Source organism: Colias philodice, chromosome 22 (genome assembly GCF_061535455.1).
Source record: "Colias philodice isolate Cphi_HAF_F1 chromosome 22, ilColPhil1 Martin Lab GWU primary, whole genome shotgun sequence".
NCBI classification, from domain to species: Eukaryota; Metazoa; Arthropoda; class Insecta; order Lepidoptera; family Pieridae; genus Colias; species Colias philodice.
This window is the reverse complement of record NC_143107.1, coordinates 5850447-5877926: the sequence shown is the minus strand read 5'-3', so window position 1 is coordinate 5877926 and position 27480 is coordinate 5850447. Positions and strand designations below refer to the sequence as shown.

Sequence of the window (27480 nt, the reverse complement as noted above, 5' to 3'; positions counted from 1 at the left end):
ACGCCGCGACAGAGCGTTGCGTACTGCTAGCGCCGGCGCTCTGTTTGACGGTATTCTACGATGGTAGTAGAACACATCTTAGCGTCATATCGCGGCGTCAACTTAACGCTCTGACGCGCGCTAAGTACGCGTCCTGTCTGACAAAGCCTTAAATGAGGAATTGTAGAATTGTAATAATGTGAAAGAAGACTTTGATAATAATTCTTCCATAAATCGTTCATAATTAAGTCTTAACATAACAGGGATAATTAAAACTTGATACAAGTAATTGTCTATAGATTCTTTTTATTTAATTTACCACAACACATTCTATACAGCAACGCACACAAAAATCTTAGCATAGCTACAACTATTACTATTAATACAACCAATAGTATTAAAACAGTTACAATTAAATGTATTTCAAAATATTCTGTCCACGATAAATGAGCTGATAATGGCTGTAAATGTGCACCACCATGCTGAATGATATGTTCTGCCCACCACACAACTTTATCCAGAGGTTGTATGGGCAGATCTTTCATATAGGCGCCAAAGTTTTCGATGTTTCTCTTGTAACTGAAAAATAAGAATTTAGAAATTGGTTTACTCCGTGTTAAGTTTGATCAGTGAGAATATTCATCATTTTTATATACTACTTTTTCAATGTATATCTTGGAAGTCTACTTAATATAAAAAATCGATGTTTCAGAATTTTCAAAGCAATTAATCTTTTTATATATAAAAATGAATCGCAAAATGTGTTGGTAAGCGCATAACTCGAGAACGGCTGAACCGATTTCGATAATTCTTTTTGTATTATATTCCTTGAAGTACGAGGATGGTTCTTATGTAGAGAAAACGTAAACATGTACCACGGGCGAAGCCGGGGCGGACCGCTAGTCTTATATATAAAAATGAATCGCAAAATGTGTTGGTAAGCGCATACCTCGAGAACGGCTGAACCGATTTCGATAATTCTTTTTGTATTATATTCCTTGAAGTACGAGGATGGTTCTTATGTAGAGAAAACGTAAACATGTACCACGGGCGAAGCCGGGGCGGACCGCTAGTACTTTATAAAAATGTTAAAAACGAATATCTTGAAATAGTAAGGACTTTATTTTCTATACAATATACAACTGTATTTTACTGTTTTGTCTATAGGTAAATATTAAACATTGTAATTTGTACCGTACCTCGTATCATTGATAGCTTTATCAATAGCATTCTTTAATTCATCTTCAGTAAAAGTCAAAAAATCTAAATTGAAACCAATCTTATAGTGAGCATATTTTTCTGCATTATAAAACTGATCAGCATAAATCGGAAATCCAATTAATGGAACACCAGCATTCATTCCCTCCACTGATGATTGTAGACCACCTTGTGTGATGAAAACTTTTACTTGTGGATGCTCTGTAAATAAAGGCAACATTATTTGTACAATTGTTTTGATAATTTGTTCAAGAACAATCGGTCTATTAAATAAGAGCCATATTAACAACAACGATTATAATTTATCCCTTTGGATAGGTAATTATTTCAATAAGAAGAGTAGAGTGCTACCAATAATTATCTTAAAACAAGTCAGTTCTAGATTTTTCTGTCGATTTCTTTAAAGTTTATTGTGTAAGTTAACTCGCTATCTTAGTACTTGGTTCATAGTTAAAAAAACAGTAAAAATTTAGTGCACTGTTTTTGCAATTACGCCTACCGCTTCTGGGAATTCGGTTAATATTCTAATGACACAATAAGAGAATTATATTATGATTAATTATTAACTTAATTAACTTACTGAGCAGAGTCGATTGCGGCAGCCATTTTGCGAATTTAATATTAGGGAATTCTTCAGGAATCTTATCCGAATCCCATTTAAATAGGACATCGTACGGAGTTTTGGACAAAACATTCATTATTTTATTCATCCCCTCATTTGGCAAGCCAGACGGATTTACATTTGTGCCAAAACTTACGTAAATAACACCATTCTGTGACGAATCTAAATAATTTTGTAAATCCTAAAAAAAGATGAGATTATAAAATACAATATTCATATTATGATCATAAATTTAATTAAAAAAACTACATACCAGAGTCAGAGGTTCATCAAGTGTTTTATGTACTCCACCTATAAACTGCATATTTGTTGGCAGTGGTTGATTGTTAGCCCAAAGCGGATGATAGTTCACAAACATCATTTGAACATTTTTCTCTAATTGTTTAATATTTGGCAATCCTTCACCAAAATATTTACGAATCACATTAGATTCACTATCTTCAACAGAATCCATTATATCGTCCATTTCCTTGTACATCATTAGAGATTTAATTTTATCCATAAGAGATAAGTTATACAACTTTTGTTGAAACATATAAGGGTAAATCCAAGAATGTGTAGGACCACCTAACTTGGAATTTTTGTATGGAATAGTTCCAAACGAACTTGCTAGAATTACCGGTGCTTTAAAAACATGCGACAGTGCTAAAGCAGATCGAACATAACCTTCTAGAATTATCAAATCAATTCTATCTTTCAATTTTAACAGTTTCATGACATTCGGACTTTCAAACACAAGATCCATAATCTCTACTGTAATTTCGACCACCTTCCTGATTTCTGGAAGGGAATCTTTCTTGTTTCCAGTCCGATTTGAAACCAGTTTCCTTTTAAATGAAGCTCCTATATCGTAGATATCAATTTCAGTTAAGTTTTCTGGAGCTGTTCCTTTAGAAAATGCTGGTTGAGGCGTGACGATTATAACATCATGTCCCCGTTTTGCAAGTTCATGCATTATCGATCGAAACACCAACTGATGACTGATTGATGGGTTTGGAAATATTCCTAATATCCTAGCACCATTACACACACAGGCGAAAAATAAAAATATTATACATAAACGAGATGCCATTGCTAGAACAAACTAACGTGGTATGTACAAGTGTTTAGAAGAGAAAGTGTTCAGAAGCCTCATCAACCTTCATATTGTGAAATCTATTATTATTCTAACAGAAATGTTTACATAGTAGTATTGACATAATTATAAATGTGGTTATTGCTCTACATACAAGTGTGTTCCTAGAAACCATATTTGAATCAGCGATCCAATCTTTGCGCTGTATTATCTCTTTCGTGGAATTTCTGAGTAAATAATTGGATCTGAATCCTTGTAAACTGTAGTCAAGCTTCTGGTTATGATATCACTTTTCTTTTATATGTAGTATGTGATAGTATTATACGTTAACTTATATTAAATTGTAATAAAGAGAATTAGCAATATTCATTACATAATAACAAATAAAAATGTGTGCGCGTACTAGTGTACACACGTAAGAAGTTACTTCTTTATGTCATTATTTTTCAAAAAATAATTTACTATATGCATTTTTACAGAAATACGTCGAATTACGCGTGGTAGGGATAAGAAAAAGATGGCGCGTAACGGAAAAATGTGACGCGTAATGAAAAAATGTTACACTAAATTTTTTTCCAACCCCGACAAAGAAGTTTCACTTCAATAATAATTATAGCAATATTATATCAAGTGGTTATTGAATATTGCCAATTGGTAGTTAATTCCTTTCATTAGAATTTAGCGAATTTCACGGACCACGTTTTACAAAATACTATTCAAGAGTGACTTATATTATTCATTTTTTAGAATTTGCTATCCCTTTTGCTAAGATGGCTTCCTGGGTATTTAATTTTTTCTCTTTCTCTAAATTCTGCCGCTACACTACCTTCAATATTAAAAATAATGCCAAAGAAAACATTACTGAATTGTTTAGCTAGTATAACACAGACTTAAGTCTTATTATTTTTTTTTTACCAAAATTGAAGTCATACCTTGAGAATTTATTATGAACACTTTACTAATATTATATTAGGCCATAAAGAAACGTTAATTACGAATACGTCGATTATTCATGATATACATTGTTTGCGGCTAAAATTTGAATTTTAAATTAGTCTTCTCATAAAATTTTGCTGAATAATAATTAAACACATATATTTTCTATAAAAATGTGCATTTCAATTAGAAATTTATCAAACTGCAACATGGAAATTATTAATCATGTGTTTTGCATAATATCAAACATGATAATAAGTAGGTAGCCTATATTATAATATCCATAAATAAATTATTTATGTATACAACCAGACCTCTTTCAGAAGCGTTTATGTTTCTTCGTATTACGGTGCATCAAACGATAGAATGCTCATTCTAGTTCTAACCCCACTGTGTCAAATTCTTTTAGTGTAAACAGGCGTAGAGCATTCTTTCGTTAGAAAAGCTTCTATGCCATGTTCTAATACTGAACAACACTGTATACGAGTTTTCGTTTACACTAAAAGTTCACGAAAGAATGCTCTTGCTCTAGCTCTTAGTTCGTTTGGTGTAAATACACTGTTATCGCCGGTTCGGATAGAAAATTTTCCAATAAATGTTGGCAAGAAATTTATAGGTTCAAATACCCAAAATTATTTTCTAATGTTTATACCAATACCATCTATTCTTTAGTAACTAAGAACATAATCGGCTTGTTTTTCCGACAAGGTCCTAAAAACAAATCTTCTTTTTATCATATTGTAGTCAATATCAAAAAGTATTTAAAAATATATTAAAAATCGGTCAAACGAATTTATTAATTCCATAATCGTGCTTTAAAATAGGTCAACCGCGGTAATGCCATTGAGGTTCTGCAATATTTAATGGCGCCTAGTTTTAAGAAAAGGAGCTGCAATTCAAACAGAATAAAGTTTTGTTTTAAACTAGCTGTGCCCCGCGGTTTTACCCACATTGCTCCGCTACTGTTGGTCTTAGCGTGATGATATATATAGCCTATAACCTTTCTCGATAAATGGGCTATCTAACACTGAAAGAATTTTTCAAATCGGACCAGTAGTTTCTGAGATTTGTGCGTTCATACAAACAAATTCTTCAGCTTTATAATATAAGTATAGATAAGCAATGAAGCCACTTGAAACTTTTTGGAACTAAATAACATTGTTTTTGTGGGTAGTGATGAAACGAATGAACTGTTTGTTGGTAGAGGTATTGATATAGGTCTTTTATAAAGGATAGTAAAAATAAAGCTTATAGTACGAGTAATAATGAATCAAGAAGTAGGAAAGCTAGATAATGTTACCAATACCGAAGAAAATTGTTACCTACTGTAAAAGGAAAAATAATAAGAATATTATTTCTAACGATGTTTTAATATTATACTTCTGCTTTTAAGCAATAAGGCCGCTTATTGTACACTTTCCAATTTTATGTATTCATTTATTTTAAATTCGTTATAATTGTGTACAATGAAGTGTCATAAATAAATAATTAAAAATACTTCTATGGTGCTAACTACTATTATATATTATCTACTACATGAACATAGTTTAAATAAGAGGCAATATTTTAATAATTGATATCATTCAAGTGTAGTGGTATTCCTACTATCCTGTCAAATATAGTGTGATAGGAAAATTGTAAAAATTAAGAAAAGGCTCCTTTTAAAATTTTATTACACTCAAAAATTTCAAATCAAAAATTCATGTTTTACTTAAGAACTTAAGAAGTTCTAATTAGGTAACCGCCAAATAAATATTTCAGTGTAATCTATTTAACCTTGCGAGAATTAGTCAAAGTTTCGTTGGTAAGAGGCGTAATGAGGGCTCGACTTAGTAATTTGGTAAGTTAGGCTCACTTGTGCCGCGATCTAATATTTGCTAGACAATATAAAGTTTAGTGAAGATAGTGAAGAGAATATGGTTTGGTATTACAATACATATCTTATACAGGGTGTACCAAAAAGTAGTGATGAACGGAAGCTGAGAGGTAGAGGACCTAGAGGGCTATCCGAATCACCCCCATGTATGTTATGCGATTTTTCGTATTTTCGGAGTTATGACGATTTTTTCAATTTTTCACCTATCGCCGAGTACGATGATATTTTCACTCATGCTGACGTCAATGATTGCGGAAGATGCTTGATTTTTTTTGTGTGCTAAGCTGAAAGATAGGCCAATTCAGTATGGTAACATTTACTATCGTTAGATCTTTGAATGGAATAAAAAAAAGAATTAAATGGCAAGAAAGATAAAATTACCCAGTATGTTCACCACTTCAAGGGCCCGTAAAAAAATAAAATCACATAAAAAAAGTTTTCCGTTTGACTTTTAAAAACTTGCTCTATCTATCAGATAGCTACCCTGAAAATTTCATTTTATTATTCAGAAGGCTTCAATCGAAAAATTTAAATCTAAATGTGGTAAGTGCAAAAATTGAATTAACATGATGATCATTAAAACCAATAAATAGGTGTTTAATTACCAGAAATTTTTAAAATAACCCCGCTGTTGCTCAATGCAAGTGCGACATCACCGTAAAAAGTTGTCTTTTAAATGTCTGAATGCCCTTTTATCATTTTTAATGGTTTCTTCTGCTACTATGAATTTCTGGGTTATTTCGTCCAAATTGTGGCAGTCTCTCGTCTTTGCAGTATCCCCACGGAAAAAAATCAATAGGGTTTATGTCCGGGGACCGTGCAGGCCAGGCTAAAGGGCAAAGATACCCTGAAAGATGGATTGGTCGTTGCAACCTGCGCATGCGCCGGTGAAGCCTGCCTTAAGGCCTGGCCTCCACGGTCCCTCGACCTAAACCCCATTGATTTGTTTCAATGGGAATATTAAAAAGACCTCGGCTACTTGAGAGAATGCCACAATTTGGACGAAATAACCCGGAAATTCATAGTAGCAGAAGAAACCATTAAAAATGATAAAAGGGCATTCAGACATTTAAAAGACAACTTTTTACGGTGATGTCGCACTTGCATTGAGCAACAGCGGGGTTATTTTAAAAATTTCTGGTAATTAAACACCTATTTATTGGTTTTAATGATCATCATGTTAATTCAAGTTTTGCACTTACCACATTTAGATTTAAATTTTTCGATTGAAGCCTTCTGAATAATAAAATGAAATTTTCAGGGTAGCTATCTGATAGATAGAGCAAGTTTTTAAAAGTCAAACGGAAAACTTTTTTTATGTGATTTTATTTTTTTACGGGCCCTTGAAGTGGTGAACATACTGGGTAATTTTATCTTTCTTGCCATTTAATTCTTTTTTTTATTCCATTCAAAGATCTAACGATAGTAAATGTTACCATACTGAATTGGCCTATCTTTCAGCTAAGCACACAAAAAAAATCAAGCATCTTCCGCAATCATTGACGTCAGCATGAGTGAAAATATCATCGTACTCGGCTATAGGTGAAAAATTGAAAAAATCGTCATAACTCCGAAAATACGAAAAATCGCATAACATACATGGGGGTGATTCGGATAGCCCTCTAGGTCTTCTACCTCTCAGCTTCCGTTCATCACTACTTTTTGGTACACCCTGTATATAAAAATTAAACGCAAAATGTGTTGGTAAGCGCATAACTCGAGAACGGCTGAACCGATTTCGATAATTCTTTTTTTATTATATTCCTTGAAGTACGAGGATGGTTCTTATGTAGAGAAAACGTAAACATGTACCACGAGCGAAGCCGGGGCGGACCGCTAGTTATTGATAAAAATCTGGTTGTTCTTTGAATGTAAAAAGATTTCGTTCCTGTTTTTGATATAGCTTACAAATAATATGATGCATTTAACACTTTAACATTTAATTATTCAAATTACCAAAAAAAAAAATCAGCCATGTAAATATTATACAGTTTCAACTTCTTATGTTAAGTAATTTTTCATTAAACTGCCAGTTTAGGAGTATTTTATACCTGTACTTGCTATAGGGATAGGGATAGAAGTGGGATACTAAATAAAACACAATTATTTCTGAAGCTTGTAATTCCAATGAACAATTGCCAAACGCGATGTGAGTGGCCATATTAGATTATACTTATTATAAAAAGATTCCTGTTTATCAAACTTAGCTCGTTTATCGTACTATTCTTCATCCGAATTATCTCAAATTTATATACCTACTGAAAACTTCATCAGGAACCAATCTATTTATTTAAAAAAACTCGCATCAAAATCTCACGCGTAGTTTTAAAGATTTAAGAATACATAGAGACAGGCTGCGAAAAGCGACTTTGCTTTATTATACTTTGTATTGAAACCTTCCTTTTTGAAACCACGTCAATTGCATTTTATTAGAAACTGACCTTATAAATTATGTACGTCGCGTTCAACCATAAATCAGAAGAAACCAATTTGTGTAAACCGGGCGCCAAGACCAATATTTCTATTTTGACATACCATATTTTAACTACCCCCATATATTATTTAGTTGACGTTCTATCCTAAAAATATTAGCCCACGTAGTTGGCGGCTTGTAAATAATGATAAAACACGGAGTTGATTGGATTTTGTTTATAATAGGACTTTTTAATAGGGCCTTTATTAGTTTAATACCTTTAATATATACCTTTTTACCTTTTTATACCTTTTTTATATTATCTAGACAAACTGTAGTTGATGTTATAGTTATTAAGTATCTATAAAAAAAACTGTTATCTTTGTGCAATCTTTAGACTCAATTTATGTATTCTACAGTTAAACCGAAATTGTTTTGTTTATAAATTATTATATACGAATATTACTATAAACCTCAGTGGTTTTTTAATTCACAACTGTACACTAATATTATATCTGTAAACCTTTTTTGTTTCTGATAATAAATTAAAAAAAAAAAAATAAGTTGTGTAAAACTGTGGTAAAACTAATTTTCTTTTAGATATTAGAATTTGTAATGTTGAAAATGTAATTTGTCCTAACTTCGGTGTTAAATACCTACTTTCTAAAGACATTTCTAAATTGTAATTTATTGACTGGATTTTATTTAAAACAGGACTTTTAATAAACTTAATAATATAGGACGTCTCTATTTTGTCGGGAAGTCTATAGCCTATGTCTGTATGTACTGAAAGTAATTACTAGAGAAAATATACCGACCAGAGTAAGTAAGTCAGACAGCGGCGTCAATCGTAAGGTTGCTTCTCCACGAATAATGTGCGAGGATGTGTAGCGAAGCATGTGTATGTACTCTCCCCTGAGTATATAATACTAGCTGCTCCGCGCGGTTTCACCCCCGTGGCTCCACTCCTGTTGCCCGTAGCGTGATGAAATATAGCCTATAACCTTCCTCGATAAATGGGCTGTCTAACACCGAAAGAATTTTTCAAATCGGATCAGTAGTTCCCGAGATTAGTGCGTTCAAACAAACAAACAAACTCTTCAGCTTTATAATATTAGTATAGATTATGTTCTGTGAGCTTACTTCTCCTCGCATTTTATTGGAGGAAAAGCACCTTAACCCCTTTTTACTTCGCAGACTAGCGAGTTCTGAAACTTTTTTCACATATTATGGCACTAATATTTTTCTTCCTTTTCAGATTCAAAGAAAGTTTGGATACATTTATTTATATCTAGCTATTTAAATTACAAAGAATAAATAGTATAATAATTTTATATTACTATTAGATTAATTTAAATAGCCACTTATAAAGCGTCCTGATTAAAGAAATTGTTATCAATATTATCCTACGGATATCATAGAATAATATTATATTACTGTTAGCAAGATATTTGTAAAAATAGACGATAGATTAAAAATCTATTGGAATTTATAACGTTCTTAAATTAATTAAGAACCAAAATAAACTTATTCCTTTGATCTTTAATTTAAACTGATAACTTTTTATAATTAAAATTAATTTTCGCTAAAAGGTTTTATCGTAGTAATTTAAAGTGTGTCAAATATTATGTTAGGTATTTACCAAAGTCCATTTCGTTATAATTAAAACAATTATTTACTATATAGTATTAAGTAGTATCTATCTATATATTAACTAAACTAATAAACTCCGCCATGGCCGGTCCTAAGCCCGGGTGAGAAAGGAGGAAGGTTGGTTCTTGCGTATTCGACCTAGCAAACCGTAAAACCGTCAACGCCGAGTATCGGGCGGCGGTTAAATAACCCGAACACTCTGCCTACCGGCAGAGAGGGCTACCACAAGCCCAGAGGAGTAAATACCCTCTAAAAGAGTGGACTCGCCAACTTGCAGTAGCCAGCACGGCGTTTCACGGCTAAAACCCCTCATGATTAATATGAATAAAGCCAATAAACCACGGCCCCCAGTTCCCAGCGGTCCTGTTAGGCCTGACTACGGCAGCGGTCGGGGATCCGACAGGACAGGGGGTGCTAAAAATCTCTGGACGGGATCCGGCTGCCATAAAAACACTGTAAATTTTGCTACGTTTAATGTGAGAAGTCTTCTTAAAAATGAACATCTTGTGGAACTTGAAAACAGCGTCCTGAACAAAATCAATTGGACAGTTATGGGTCTTTGCGAAACACGCCGACAGGGTGAAGGTCTCACAAGACTACCGTCTGGCCACCTTCTATACCACAAAGGAAATGAGAACTCGCAGGGTGGTGTTGGAATTTTAATTAATAAATCCTTTGCACATCTTCTAAAGAGCGTGACCCCTGTTTCATCTAGGGTAATTTACGCTATTTTTAACGTTAATAGTCGTCTAAAATTAAAAGTTGTGCAGGTGTACGCACCAACGAGCTCCTGCCCCGACTTGGTTGTCGATGAATTCTATGGTCACCTAGAGGACGCTCTTAACACTTCGCCTTGCTACTATACTATTGTTATGGGTGATTTTAATTCAAAGATTGGAGAAGGATCTACAATAAATGACGAATACATAGGAAGGCATGGGTTGGGTACCAGAAATAGTAGAGGTCAATTATTAGTAAACTTTCTAATCAAACATAAATTGTATGCAATGAATACATTTTTCCAAAAAAATAATAACCGGAAGTGGACCTGGGCTAGTCCAGATGGTACTACTAAAAATCAAATAGATTACATTCTAACAAACAAGAAATACGTAATAACTGACGTCAGTACTTTAAACTGCATTAACATGGGCAGTGACCATAGGATAGTTAGAGCCAAAATCCGGTTGAATACAAAGTTTGAACGCTCAAAACTCATACAAAGAAGAAATGTTAAATATAATTTAAATGCTATATCCGCCAATACCGACCATTTTCAACAGCGTGTTCAAGATCTGCTTAGAGAGAAAAGTGTAGACGAAGACATTGACAACATAAATGATCATCTCTCAAATGCACTCATAACGGCTGCAATGGAGTTTAGCAAACCAAAAGCCGGCAAGAAATTACATATATTAACAGTGACCACCCAAAACCTGATCGATCAAAGACGCACCCTACTCTCTAATCACTCAAGCGACATATCAGGATTTAACAAAACAGTCAAAAGAGCTATACGGCGGGACTGCAGGAATCATATCCACGACACTATAATGGATACTATTACTAAGAACCGAGGCCCCAAAGTATTCAGAAAAAAGTTGTCAATTGGTAGCCAGCATATTTGTAGACTGAAGTCAGAAAATGGGAAAGAGACCAACGATCTAGAAAAGATTATGGAGATTGTTGAAAAATTCTATTCCGACCTATACACCTCATCATCACAACCTACTTCTATACCGGGAGACTGCAGAGCTAAATTAACGAGACACTACACGGAAGACTTACCTGACTTCAGTCTCTACGAAATAAAAACTGCCTTAAAGCAAATGAAATGTGATAAAGTGCCCGGTGAAGACAATATTCCAGTTGAACTGCTCAAAAAATCAGGCCCAGTATTTCTTAAAGAACTCCAACAACTTTACAATAGTGTGCTAATACAAGGGCGAGCTCCTGAAAAATGGAAAAAGGCCATAGTCACATTATTGTACAAGAAAGGTGACAAGGCCAATCTTGCCAACTATAGGCCTATATCGATCCTTCTTCACATCTATAAAGTTTTTACCAGACTACTGACAAATAGACTTGCTAGTAAACTTGACGCTGAACAACCAGTGGAGCAAGCGGGATTTAGACGCAAATTCTCAACAATTGATCACATATTTACCGTACGCCAGGTCATAGAAAAATGCGCAGAATACTGTCAGTCATTATGTGTAGCTTTTATTGATTATGAAAAGGCTTTCGACACCTTGGAACACTGGGCAGTATTCCATGCTCTACAACGCTGTCAAATTGACACGAGATATGTGGAAATTTTGAAAGAAATCTACCGCGGTGCTACTCTCCAGGTCAAACTTCATCAACTTACCCAGCCTATCCCTATTCAGCGAGGCGTTCGACAAGGAGATACAATATCGCCAAAATTATTCACAGCGGCCTTAGAGGACGTATTTAGAACATTGGATTGGTCATCAACAGGTGTGAATATCAACGGAGAATTTTTATCCCACCTACGCTTTGCTGATGATATCATCCTATTCGCACACACACCCGATGCCTTACAAATGATGATCGAGCAATTGTATAGCGCTTCGCTTGCTGTTGGATTAAAAATGAATACACAAAAAACCCAATTCATGTGCAGAGAATACCCTAACTTGAACAGCTTAGCCGTTAGGGAACACACAATACAAAGAGTAACAACATACATATACCTAGGCCAAACCATACAACTGGAAGGGGATGGGCAGACAGATGAAATAGACAGAAGAATACAACTAGGTTGGGCGGCTTTCAGTAAACTTGCCGATATCCTTAAAAACCAGAAGATCCCACTATTTCTCAGGCGGCGAATGTTCGATCAATGCGTCACACCTTCTATCACATACGGTGCAGAAACGTGGACATTGACTAAAAAAGTTACTCACAAACTGCAAGTAGCTCAACGGTCAATGGAACGTGCCATGCTCGGAATCTCCCTTTTAGACCACATACCAAATAGAACTATCAGAAAACGTACAAAGGTTACTGTTATTGTTCTCAAAGTATGCCAACTCAAGTGGAGATGGGCAGGCCACATGTGCCGAAGGAGCGACGGACGATGGGCGTTGAAAGTGGCGGAATGGAGACCATGGAGTGGTAGACGTAAGCCAGGCAAACCGAAAGCACGGTGGTCAGACGATATTTCTAAAGCATCGGGTAAATCTTGGATGCGTCTGGCCAAAGACCGAAAAGAATGGAAAAACCATGAGGAGGCCTATACCCGACTATGGGTGAATTAAGGCTTGAAAGAAGAAGAAGAAGAAGAAGATCTATATATTATTTTATACAATAAAGAAGTTGGTAAAAATAAATGAACGTGTTTTTTTTTGCTTAAACTAATGCTATACCTACTACTACTACAGCAAAACAACTGTCAATAAGTATAAACATACAGATTTATTAAGAATTTTCCAGATCTTAACATACAACACTACATATTTAAAAATAAACATCTAATCATATGCATATAGTTTACTTTATACAAACAATAATTCATTTTTAAACTTTCGTCCATGTTCAAATTAAGGTAACTTCAATTTCCTCGTAACACGTCTATACAAAGCTAATACATGCATAATCACTCGCAGCAACAAATACATTAACATCAAAATAAAGCCTAATACTATAAGTACTAATTCAGTCTCATAATACTGAGTCCAAGACATGTTGGCGGCGGGGGCCCGCAGGTGCTTCGCCCCTCCGTGCCGCAGCACGTACTCCGTCCACCACACGGCGCGATCCACGGCACTCCAGGGCTGGTCTGCTATTATGCTTCGCAGTTTGATGACGTTATTTCGATAACTGTAACATAGTAAAGGTACAATTATATACACCGACATCTAGTATGCATGGGGAGAGGTATTTGGCAACCCTGATAAAATTGGTGAAAACAGCTATAGATCGTATTCAATAAGTAGTAAGTCATGGTCTATGGATATGACTGTATGGCTATCACTTATTATTTTAGTTAATGCATCCTTACTTTATAATGTATAATATAATTCGCGTATATTTAAAGGAAATTCCAATTGCAATGAGATATTCCACTCGGGAGAAAAATAGCCTATGACATTCCTATGTCCAGATGCCAAAGTCATATTATTATGAAATCGCTCTGTTTCGACCTGAATGAAACATAAGACAAACGAATACACTTTCGAATTAATAATATTGGTAAGAATTAAAAAAATTAAGAGATCACAAAGAAATTGAGAAATAGCAATTATATAAATTTATAAATATAATTAATAGCAATTATACGATAAGCAAAGTTCTCCATATTTTTCCTATTTCATTCCACTATTTAATTAAATGGGTGAATTTCAACAAATGCCATTTTTCTTATCATATCGGTGAACTTTTTCATTTATATATATTTTTTATTTTTTTCATGTTTAATGTAATATTTAGGATACTAAATACTCCCTTATTGGTAACCATCAACGTATCTTTTAAGACTATGGAGAAAATTCAGTTTGAATTCTGGTTTCCACCGATGTGACAATCCGGCACCGATTATCTTTTCTGTACACCGATATGATAAATTTATTCACCGATGTGATATACATATACAGCGATATGATAATCTATCCACCTTTGAACATCAAAAAAGAAATAGTAGGCTTATACATTTTTGAAGGAGTGACTAAGAACTGAATACCTGAACTAAGGGTATTATTTTCTTAGAATAAAAAATAATGTTTTTTTTAATTATCATTGTGTTTATTTAAAAGAAGTATAAAAAACAAAAATTTCTTGTACGTTATTGTACAATACACATTTATTAATGTGGCGATCAAGCTAATTGTTTTGCCATGTGTAGGTACACTTAAAACATTGTGGCGTTCTAGGTTCAACAATACTAAGAATAGAAACTTTATATAAGAAAACTTTATATACCTAATTAATCAGCCTTTTAAGTTTAACCTTAATCATAACAACACTACAATAATCACAGCTTTAATTATCACTTAATTTAATATTTTTAAAATCTTTGTTCTCAGTGCGTAAGTATCATAGATTACATAGAGATCGCTTATATCTTACATCTAGCAAATAATCTTTACCCTTAAAAAAAAAACTTAAATTAAATCTGTCAGTATAATTTGGTTATTATGTTAATCAGCCTTTAAGTTCAACATAAATCACTACAGAACTTGAACCGTCTTCGTACTCCACTTTTATTAAATTGCACCATAATTAGACTTTTAAGTCATAGAAGACTATGTAGTATACCTATAGTTAATCACAGCACTTAATTACGTACTTTTATAATTATTATCTGTTACAACAATTAAACCTCTTTTTTTCAATTAAAACTAAAAACAATAAAAATAAAAATTTTAAAAACAAATCAGCCCAGATCAAAATAAGTCATCATCAGTGTCACTGCAACCAAATATATAATTAAATCTCTGTTTGATGTCAGGAGTTGGTTTACGTGGCTCATTTTTTTCTTTTTTAAAGTTAATTTTAGATTTTATTCTAAATATTTCCTCATCGGTGTCACTGTCTTCCACGGTAGGACTTGAAAATCTATTAGATGCTTTTACCGTATCCTCTTTATTTACGAATTGAGTTGATTCCTCTAAACCAACTAAAATGTTCGTGTCAATTTTCTCTAAAAATGAACAGGCAGGAGTACTTTGATCAAGATCTACATAGTTCAATAGCAAATTTTCAGACATTTTTGTCGAAGAGGATGATCTGGGTGCCGCATTTTCCGAGATTTTTAATGTATTTGATGGTGTAAAATACTTTGAATGTGATGGCTGTGGGAACAAAATTAATTTGTCAGTTAACTTTACTGGTCGCATTTTAGTGATATCTATTTTGGATTTAGTTCTGGATTTTTTATTACTCGAAGTAGAAAGTTGAGGTTTAGACTTAATTTCGTGTTCGGTTGACAAATTGTGGAAGTCTAGATGTTTGCCATGTGGACATTTAACAACATATTTCATACATTCATCTTCTATACAAGAAAGTCGACGTAAAACTATACGATTTTTAGCTTCTTTAGTCCAAATGACTTGTTTGACTTGCAATGTTCCACGAAATGTGTTCAAATTTGTAGGGAGAAGCCAGTCCTTTTCTTCAACTTCATATTCTTCTACAGTACTAATTTTCACGCCTTGGACAGCAGATTTTAAATAGTTTACAAAAGAGTCTATATTATTCATATCACCATCGTGTGCAACAAATCGATCCGCCGTTCGCTTCAGTAGCCCACCTACTCCATCTGGCGCACCTTTTCCATGACCACATTCACTATAGTTCCATATTATGTTAGTCAGAGAAGAGCAGTAAATACTGAGTTGGGACATAATATAAAAAATTTTCTTATTCCGATACTGGCCTGATGGAGAATCAGAAATAATAATAAGATTCTGAACAATTGGAGCTTCCTGTTTAATTTCTTCTAATATTGGAACAAGGTGAGCCCAAACGGCGGCAGCATCATGGCGCAGTGAAGAACTAATAGTGCAGAAACATTGAGTTGTTATATTCTCTTCCTTATTTTTATAGTAAATTACAGCAGTGTGTAATGTGAATTGTTGACGACTGCCACCAAAGTGCATAGATTGTATTTCGGACCCGTACTTGGAGCTATAGTTCTCACTAAAGTCAATGTGAACGACACAATCCTTTTCAGTCATGTTTTGTTTGTAGTGCTTAAAAGCTTGACTTTGATTTCGTATATTACTACAATGTGTTAAGAACGGTTTCAGATTGTTTTCAAATATTTTGATTAGTTGTAATGGTTTAACGGTTATTTTTACTTTTTCTACATTAACGGCTATTTTATCGACTCCATTTTTTTTGTAATTCTTTTTTATCTTCTTCCAATTCCAATAAATAACATCTTTGGAGTTATCAAATTCTTGATAATTTAAATGACGATTCTTACAGACAGGACATGTTCTTTGCAGGCATTCTACCTTAAAAATATCACAGCAAATACTACTTAGAATTTCAGTCGTGGTGTTTTCTTTTATGATACGATTTCTTTTTAAAGATGATATAACAAGATCCATGTTCTCATGTTTCTCACATAGGCATGTATTTCTCAAGTTTAATTTTGGCTGCGTGACCCAAAACGGCCTCATTCTTGTAAAAGTGACGTAACTGATTGGAGGGTAGCCCGAAGTCAAATACTTTTTGTGTAAATTTTTAATTGTGTCTTTCATCAGCCTTTTCTGTTTTTTTACTCCATTTTGTGTGACAGTATCCTTTTTACCTGGGCAAAGATTTGAATTTTCATCATCCTCAAAAAACTGAACAACAATCTTACGGATACGTTTTTGCAGGTCTATATTTTTTGGCTTCGTTGGGATTCGTCTCACTTCTAAATTACTCTGTTTTAATTTCTTAAATTCTTGATGTAGTCTCATGTATCTCTTTTTGTACATTAGTTTCTCTTTATTAGCCTTTGCCAATTGTTTTCTTAAATCGTGTATTTGCTGAGTTTTAACGTTTTGATATTTACGAAATTTCATTTTAATGTCTTGTTTGAATTTAACAGTATTAAAGGATGTGTCTAAGTTAGGACTATTTGGGCGTAATGTTGATTCTTCTGAATTTATAGAACTAATACTTGGCGTTCGTAAAGGAGATGCTATTGATAAATCTAGGGGACTGCTTGTACGTAAATAGTGGGAACTACTCGCTACTATGGCATCAATACGCAAATTAGGACTATTACATCGAACATTCTTCGGCACATCGAACATTCTGCACGGGAACCCTTTAGATTTTGATGAATTTTGTTTGCTTCGTTCTAGGCAAAAAATGTTGCAAAAGAAGTGCTACAAACATTATGTAGACCGCATGCAAGAGTATATTAGTAAAGACCCAAAAAGCTTCTGGACGCACATAAAATCACTTAGACAGAATAATAAAGGTTACCCCAATACTATGACCTATATGAATAGCAGCTACAACAACGCGACTGAAGTATGTTCTGCTTTTAGCCAGCACTTCGAAAGCGTTTTTAAAAACCCTGCTAACTCATATGAAAATTACCTCCTTCCATCGTCTTGCTTGAACAATGAATTGATTTCTCAAATTAAAATAGACGCAACTGAAATTAAACATATTTTAAAAAGTCTCAAAACAAATAAAGGCGCTGGTAGTGATGGAATACCCCCAGTGTTCTTAAAAAAATGTGCTGATTCTTTATGCTTTCCTTTGTCTATTATTTTTAATTTGTCTGTCAACCGGTATGGAGAGTTTCCTGCCAAGTGGAAAGAGGCACTTATAGTTCCAATACATAAGAGTGGACCAAGAAACCAGATTGTAAACTACAGGCCTATATCTATCCTGAATTCGTTAGGTAAAATTTTCGAGATCGTTATTCATAAACGCATCTCACCACTTGTCTATAAATTTATACCACCTCAGCAGCATGGCTTTATGAAAAAACGTTCCACTGTCACTAACTTATCCGTTTTAATTAATTATACTTTTGATGAAATGAACAATGGACGGCAAGTAGACGTAATCTACACGGACTTTGAAAAAGCTTTCGATCGTGTCGATCACATTATTCTTCAAAATAAACTTTACGCACTTGGTTTAAGAGGTGACCTACACAGATGGATTTGTTCTTACATAATAAACAGAACACAGGCGGTAGTTTTGGGTTCTGCTAGGAGTGACTTTGTGGGCATAGTATCTGGGGTACCCCAAGGATCTATTCTCGGGCCATTGCTGTACAATGCCTACTTATTTGACATATTTACCTGCATACAACACGTGCGCTACTTAATGTACGCTGATGACAAAAAAATTTACTACGGAATTGAATCCGTCGAACACTGCCGCCTAATTCAAAGTGACTTAGATAGACTGGCAGCATATTATATTAAGAATCGTATAAGTGTAAATGTTAATAAATGCCAAAAAATCACTTTTAGTAGGAAAAAATATCCATTAAACTTTGAATATAAAATAAACGATGTTTTGATAAAAGAAGTGAACTGTGTACGTGATCTAGGCGTATCGCTAGATTCAAAATTGATTATGTCGGAACATATTGACATCATTGTAAATAAAGCCTATAAACAACTTGGTTTCATAAAGCGATCATGTAAAGATTTTAACAGCATAAATTGTATAAAATCTCTATATTCGGCCTATATTCGAAGCATACTCGACTACGCGTCGAGTATTTGGTCTCCCAACTACGCCGTATACATAGATAGAATAGAATCAATACAAAAAAGGTTTCTCAGGTTTTTAAGCTTTAAAAACTTTACTTATTTTGACAGCTATGACGAAGCTTGTGTCCGCTACGAAATAGAACCGCTAGAAATACGACGTAAACGAAGTGATCTAATGTTGCTTCACGCATTATGGAATAACCACATTGACTGCTCAGAATTGCTTGAATCGATGCAATTGAATGTACCCGGTTTTCGTACGCGCCAGACTAACTTATTTTACATCCCTAAAGTTAATACTAATTATGCACGAAACGGTGTGTTAAATCGCATTATGCGTGTATACAACGCAGAGTACACAAGTGCTGACATTTTCCTACTCTCTAAACAACGCTTTGCTAATGAAATATCTAAAATAAATGGTTTTTTAAACAAGCACTAGCACACACGCACACACCTACACGCACGCACACGTACACATACACACACACTCACACACACACACACTCAGTATGTTATGTTTTTTATTAATATTATTGTTACTAGTTTATAGTCTATTCTTGAAAATGATATTATGTTGTAATCCTTATTGGCTATTTGTTCAGTTAATCAGCAAAATAGTGGTCTTGTTAAATGTAAAGCTGTTGGATTACCAAATAAATAAATAAATAAAATAAATAAATAAATTCTGTCGCAATAGCCGTGGGCTATGAGGTCCTATTAGTTCTTGAGAAATACCGGGCTCATTATCTTGATTTTTCGGTAGCGATTCTGCGTCATTGGTCTCTGAAACACTTGTTGGGTGTTGTTGCGGGCACCATTTGCCTTATTTTTTTTCCGCTGATAATATGCACGGGCACTGATTCGGTTTTTCTTTTGTGCATTGCGACGTGCATGTGCAGTCATTTGGCTTCGGGTTAGGATAAGTCCAGCTGCCTTTCTTTTAGCTAAGCGTTCTCTGTCTTTTCTTAAATGCTGCTCGTTTAACACAGGATCACTTTTGATTTTAGCTTTTCTTATTCTTTCCATCAACCTCTTTCTCTCTTTTTTCTCCTCCTCGTTTAGTTTTGATTTCAGCATTCTTAAACAAAATTAATCTTAAACAAAATTACTCGAACGAATTGTGTGCGGCACGAGCTGCACACAAGTTAATATTTATGAAAGTTAAAAAATATAATATGTGTATATGTATGTATATAATGTATGGTTGTAGGTATGCTCCATTGTTTTTTTGTTTACTTTAATGAAATGACACTATGTCTACCAATATGATAAAATTACACCGAGGTGATAATATGATCTACCGATGTGATAAAACAATCCACCGATGTGACAAAACTATGCGTCGATCATGAATCAAAACACCGATATGATATTTAAGACACCGATTGATTTTTCTTATCACATCGGTGTAAATTATCACATCGGTGGTAAAAAAGACCACCGATTACAGCGATATGAGAACAGCGACGTGAGAAATTATCGACTTTTTTGAAAATTATGAAAAATGTATAATATTTAGGCTAAATTCAAGTACCTATAATGATGCTAATTTACTTACTATGTCTGTTAGAACCAAACAATCGTAATAAAACTTCACATTACACTAGAAAAATGCAACCACCGATAATATAAAATAATTGCTTGGAAGTAACTGAAATGTCGTACTTACGTAATTGGCGGGAATATGCAGCGATTTGACACACGTCCGTCCTGACTGCGCACTAGCACACACTAACGAGGGAAATAAAATTGGGGTGGGGACACTGTCGGACTCATCGATGCAAAGTTAGGTTTAAATTACTTTTGTGCAGCGATATGACAAAATTTTGCGAGACAAGTACATTTATGCCTCTCAGTAATAAATATTATGAATTACGTAATAAAATATGCTACATATTAATAATAAAACTAATATTCTATGAAATAGAATAAGTTCTATTCTTAAGTTACTTATTTTTATAACGATATAAGCGTTTTTGCTTGTAAAAAAAGTAGAGGGACAGCACCGATGTGACAAAAATAGAGGTTTATGTATTTATTTCTACCTTTGTAAATAGACTTAGACAAATAATATTTTATGCCACAACCCAATAAATACCTAATGAATACAAAAAAAAATAGTACAGAACAATATTCCTTTTTTCAAATACTAATTTCAATGAAGACAAAAAAAAAAGTCGTTTGGGAAATTCACCCAAATCTATCTGAAACAAAACATTGTGTTGTGCAATACGCGGAAGACTTAACAATACTAGAAGACGTTAAAAAGAAATAAAATTAATTCAAGCATTTCATTCCGCTACAGATTTACGCCGTTCCAGAAAAAAGCAATGTTGTAAATCAGCGCCGTTTGAACCAAGACAGTTTCTGTTCAGGAATTATGCTCTCTGAAGCAATTTGCACACTTTCAGCATCATTTGACTTGTAAAAGTTGTTATATAAATGTAATTAGGAGTTGATTCTGCGATTAATTATTGTACTGTTTCATGGTGTAATGTTATTTGTTACATTTGGTCAATTTTTATTGGTTATGTGTTTATTTTATCCCTACTCAATTTCATTTATTTCTACGTACACAATAAAAGTCTGACTGTATTGATCGCGAACTTTTCTTAGATTACAGGGTTCGAGTTCCGCAATTTATTGGAGAAACAATAACTTTTACATTTTACAAGCATCTATTGCTAGAAATACATAACGAAATAATTTTAACTATCTTAGGTACTAGGAGAGAAAACATATTTTTGAGATGAATTTGAGTTCAACTTTAAATATAATAATTCAAATATTTACTAGAATTCATTGTCCAAAACCATGTTATACTAACCTTGCATCCTTTAAAACTGTTTCAACTGCATGCCCAAGTTTTTCTTCAGTCAGCGATGTTAAATCGAGTTTCATACCAATACCATAATATTCATAGTTTTCCACATTGTACCATTGGTCGAAAAGCATTGGTACGCCAACCAGAGGTACTCCAGCTGATATAGATTCGAAGGAGGAGGATAAACCTCCTTGGGTGATAAATAGTTTAACATTTGGATGTTCTGAAGTAGAAGAAACATATTATTAACATAATATTTTAAAGGCATTATCGTAAAAAAGTATGTGAGTAAAATGGGCATTTTTTAAATGTTTTTTATCCACGTCAGACCCGAGTGAAGCCGGAAATAGAAACTATTGTATTTATAAAAAGAACGTTTGGCGGAAAAAATGACGTTACGGAACCACAATGGTTCAAACATCTATATTTCGCAATCTATACTAATATTATAAAGCTGAAGAGTTTGTTTGTTTGAACGGTCTTATCTCAGGAACGGTCCGATTTGAAAAATTATTTCAATTAGTGTTAGATAGCCCATTTATCGAGGAGGGCTATAAGGCATATATATAATATGATCACGTTAAAACCAACAGGAGTGGAGCAATGCGGGTGAAACCGCGAGGCACAGCTAGTAAATAAATAAGATTCTTAAGGATAACCTACTTAAAATTTCCGTTTGAGGCCACCACTTCGCAATTTTAATATTATCCGTTATTCCTGGCAACACGTCATCGTCCCATTTCCATAATATTTCATATGGCAATTTTGAGAACACGTTCACAAACATCTGGACTATGAAAGGTGACATCCATTTAGTGCTCACACTTGTTCCGAAGCTAACATATATTACTCCATTTTTTGATGAATCCAGGGATGATTGTAGTTCCTGAAAGAAAAAGTCTGCTTAACGGTGGTCTAGAAACATCCAATCGTCAAAATTCAATCTCTACTAATATGAAAATGTAACTCTTTTTGTCTGTCTTTTTATCTCTCCTTAACCACTAAACCGTTTTAGATGAAATTTGCTATAAATATATTATGTAGCACGAAACCTGAGAACGAAAAGGTTTTATCCCAAACGTGGATGTGGACTTTCCTTTGACTACACGCAATTTTAAATATGGAGAAAAATATTTAAAATGTGTAAATTGTGTTATTTATAGTAATATTATTTTCTCCAAAGTTACGTAAAATCAAAGTATTCAACATTCAAAAATCCCAAAACCAACGTAATAAAGGTGGTCCTCCAAAGTCGTTAAGGTCCTAAAGCCATAACATCTGTTAAAGAAAGGCGATAAAAGATAAAACTTACTCTTGGCAATGATCTTGAATGGTTATCTAAAATGCCGGAGATATAAACGACATTTCGAGGTACCGGTCGAATCCTTTCCCATACAGGATGAGTATTTATAAACATCATTTGAATATTATCGTCTACTTCAGCTAAATCTGGAGCATTAGGAAACAATGCTTTATTCATAGAATTATATTCAATTTCATCTGTTATAACATTATCATGGAATATTCTATCAGTATACAGTTCGTGCAATTCTTCAAAGACTGTTAGATTATTCAGTCGTTGTCTTAAAAGGTTTGGATAAAGTAACGCATGTGTTGGAGCGCCGAATTTCTCGTAATTGCCATATGACGCACCAAACGAACTTATCAATATTATTGGGCATTTGTATAACTCTGCTAAGCCTAGCGCTGGTCTGAAATACGCTTCAACTAATATTAAATCAAATTTGAGTTCACTCTTTAGAACATTTTGCACTTCGTCACTCTGAACTTGTTTTGCGAACATGTTTTTAACTAAGAATCTTCCAGCATTTATTTGCGAAAATATATCATTAGTGCCGTCTTTGCTTGCTTCTTGCATTAGTTCCCTCCAATACGGATAGGTTACATTATGGATATTAACTTCTTTTAATGTAGATGGTCCACCACCATTAGGAAAAGCAGGATCCGTTGTTATGACAACCACGTCATGTCCTCTTTGAGCCAAGGCATGCATCAGAGGTCTAAAAACTATCTGGTGACTTATATGGGGTGACGGGAATATACCAAGAATTCTTGCAGATTCACCCAAAATAAAATGCAAACTTAATAACCATATTACGCTAAACATTTTGCTCGTATTATGAAATATTTCAAGTAATGTCCCCGCCGAGTTTTCGAAACCAAATACATAAATTAATGGGACATCTATTGTTTGCGAACAAATAATATAATCGATGTTTGTTCAGCTGTTTACGGCACTGCAGGTGTTTGGAAAATAATATTATACAATACAATATAGCATTGAACACAATTCATATTTAGGAATAAATGACTTTTAAAAGTAATTATCGTAATATAAATAACTATTTTAGTATTGTGTGGCATATAAATTATGTCTGTCCCTCCGGTGCAGCAGTTTTGTCGTTATCATAGTGCTGATGGATTCCATATGAGTAACAATTATTATTATTTGAAGTAACAAAGTCAGTTGGAACATTGAAGAAAAATTTATCGAGAAAAGAAAATCAATCAATGAAGAAGATTTGAAATGCTAGAGGACACAATACATGTTTTAAAAGTAATAAATATTTCTTATCAGTATTTTAATCAAATTAAAATACGTTCAATCGTTTGTAGAATTTTACATTCAATCGCTTTTATTCTCAATTTTACTCGATAAAATTGCGAAACTTTAATTTAAACTTCATTTTATTCTAAGTATAAGGAATTGTATTCTCTGATTTTATTTTTATAGACAATATGATGATGTTTTCAAACCTTAATTCTTAGAGAACGTATGATTCAATTTATATTATAGAATTAATTTTAACTGTTCTTATGATAGGTATAGACCGTATAGACCAGATAAAATATGTACTACAATTATTTTATTACTGAGGAACCTAATATATTGCCTAATACGATTTTTACAATATTTTTTTTTGTGTTAAATAATCTTTTTTTGCAATCCCTCATCTTTCTCAAAAACTCAATATCGTACTGTTATAATGTAATGTTGTTTATAAAAATGACTCAATTTGAATTAAATAGTTTGTAAGGGAATATTACCAAAAGTTGTTTTTACAAGTTCAAGAAAATATCAAAGATTCCGTTATTACATCCTTTGTCCTGTTGTTGAAACATTTTCTTCTTCAATAAATAAATAAATATCTGTAAATAATAACACAAATCCAAGCTTAAAACGATTAATCTATACATATAATAAATCTGTAGAAGGGTCAATTCTGTACATTGAAAATATTGAAAAAATAAATAGCAGGGGGTGTTACTGGATCGATACCAAACCCAAATAAAAAAATTAATAAAAAAAAATTTTGTCTGTCTGTCTGTATGTGAAGGCATCACGTAAAAACTAACGGTTCGATTTCGATGAAACTTGGTATAATTATACCTTATTATCCTGGGCATAAAATAGGATACTTTTTATCCCGGAAAAATACGTAGAAATAAATAAATCTTAATTTTTCCACGCGGATGGAGTCGCGGGCGGAAGCTAGTTTATAAAATAAGCGTAATTCCACTAAACTCGTTAATTAGGGTGATTAAAATAAGGTTTTCACACTTAGGCCATTTACGTAAAAGCTTAGTCTATAGTTAGAGCCTTTATTTGAAGTTGTTTCAAAGTTTTACATGAATGCTGTTTGAATTTAAATGTGGATGTTTTAGACTTGGAATATGTACTGAAGTTGAATAATTTTACAAATATTTTGTGAAATTTATCATATTTTTCAAACGGCTGAAGATAGGGACACATTTTTTTACACGCTTTTTATTAGCTTCACCTGTATGTTTGTATGTTTGTTTGTAAACGACTTCTTTGGCGCGATTTTGACCCACTTTAAACGGCCAGATTTCGTTCAAACTTTGTAGATTTATTGAGGACCGATGACAATACACTAATTTGATAAAATTATTCCATTTTTCAATTTGCAAAATATGATTTTTGTTAATTTATATAATTTTCATCTATAGTCGATAAGGTAAGAAAATAATTAAAATTTTAAAGCGTGCTTTTTATTCTTTTTAAACTAATATTATTAGTGGTGTGTAGGTGAACAATAAGAGGGTGTTTTATTTTAGCGCGTTTAATTTAACGATAAAGTTATATTTCAAAAGTAAATCAATTGATTAACTTAATTAATTATTTTAATTAACATTAATTATATCAAACTTGTTATTTTATTTTAATAATAATTAATTGGATGAAAGTAATAACTATCATTTAATTATCAAATAATAATAATATTTCGTGTCATATTCAAAATAACGATCAAAACAACACAAATAACACCTGAGAAGGAGAGGGTGAGGGAGAGGGAGAGGGAGAGGGAGAGGGAGAGGGAGAGGGAGAGGGAGAGGGAGAGGGAGAGGGAGAGGGAGAGGGAGAGGGAGAGGGAGAGGGAGAGGGAGAGGGAGAGGGAGAGGGAGAGGGAGAGGGAGAGGGAGAGGGAGAGGGAGAGGGAGAGGGAGAGGGAGAGGGAGAGGGAGAGGGAGAGGGAGAGGGAGAGGGAGAGGGAGAGGGAGAGGGAGAGGGAGAGGGAGAGGGAGAGGGAGAGGGAGAGGGAGAGGGAGAGGGAGAGGGAGAGGGAGAGGGAGAGGGAGAGGGAGAGGGACAGAAAAAGGAAGATGAAAATGTGAATGAGAATGAGAATGAGAGTGAGGGAGAGGGAGAGGGAGAGGGAGAGGGAGAGGGAGAGGGAGAGGGAGAGGAGAAGGTGAATGAGAATAAGCTCATGCTCATGCATGAACACGAGCACGAGCACGAGCACGAACACGAGCACGAACACAAACATGAATATGAACATGACTAACCACTCCACCAAAGAAGCAACGGCAAGTTGTATCAATTTAGACAAAGTGCAAGTTTAACTCAACCTAATGAAGTTGTTAACTAAACGCTAATGTTAATTTAAGCCAAGTTTTGTGGAATCTCAAGTACTATCTACTTGTAGGAGCGTATTCTGAGAATACACGGCGCCAACTTGATGTAAGTGATTCAAATGCATTGAATAGGAAATTATACACCGTCTACGGGAATAATCCGAAATGTACTGGAAGAGACGCTATTGGTAGGTATTAGTGTATTATAGTATACGGATCTTTCGGCAGGTAGCGAAATTCGGAACTAATATCTTGTTTAACGTAATGTGATGATGTGATCGTTGCTTGGTGCCGTCATAATGAAAACGCTCTTTGTGTCTAGGTATAGATACAAGTTTATAATATTATTTTAGAATAAGTGAATTGTAATATTTTTTAAGAAATGTCTCAAAACCATAGTAATTATACTTATGCTATTCCAATAATTCTTACTATCTTATATAAATTAAGATATAACTTCATGGCTCCCGCACTACAAAACTAGGTATAGTTTCATAAAAATTCGAAGATATACTGGCCGTCCTTAAATTCCCTGAAACGCAGGATACGTAAAAAACAAATCATAAAATTTTGTGCGTGGATTATGGCCTGACTCTTCATACGTACGTAGCTTATCTATACTAATATTATAAAGCTGAAGAGTTTGTTTGTTTGTTTGTTTGAACGCGCTAATCTCGGGAACTACTGGGCCGATTTGAAAAATAGTGTAAAAATAGTGAAAAGTTGAAAAATAGTGTTAGATAGCCCATTTATCGAGGAAGGTTATAGGCTAT

At 33.8% G+C, this 27480-nt stretch overlaps 2 protein-coding genes across 2 annotated transcripts; both read right to left on the bottom strand.

Moving 5' to 3' along the window:
- Positions 1-265: 265 nt before the first annotated feature.
- LOC149478472 (UDP-glucosyltransferase 2-like) lies at positions 266-3117 on the bottom strand. Its single transcript, XM_089709336.1, has 4 exons — positions 2073-3117; positions 1778-2000; positions 1179-1398; positions 266-558 (listed from the first exon to the last, which is right to left on the bottom strand). The coding sequence occupies exons 1-4, from the start codon at positions 2889-2891 to the stop codon at positions 273-275; spliced, it is 1548 nt and encodes a 515-aa protein (XP_089565462.1). The 5' UTR covers positions 2892-3117; the 3' UTR covers positions 266-272.
- Positions 3118-13122: 10005 nt separating this feature from the next.
- LOC149478471 (UDP-glucuronosyltransferase 2B15-like) lies at positions 13123-24133 on the bottom strand. Its single transcript, XM_089709338.1, has 4 exons — positions 23118-24133; positions 22469-22691; positions 21809-22028; positions 13123-13618 (listed from the first exon to the last, which is right to left on the bottom strand). The coding sequence occupies exons 1-4, from the start codon at positions 23931-23933 to the stop codon at positions 13339-13341; spliced, it is 1539 nt and encodes a 512-aa protein (XP_089565464.1). The 5' UTR covers positions 23934-24133; the 3' UTR covers positions 13123-13338.
- Positions 24134-27480: the final 3347 nt, after the last annotated feature.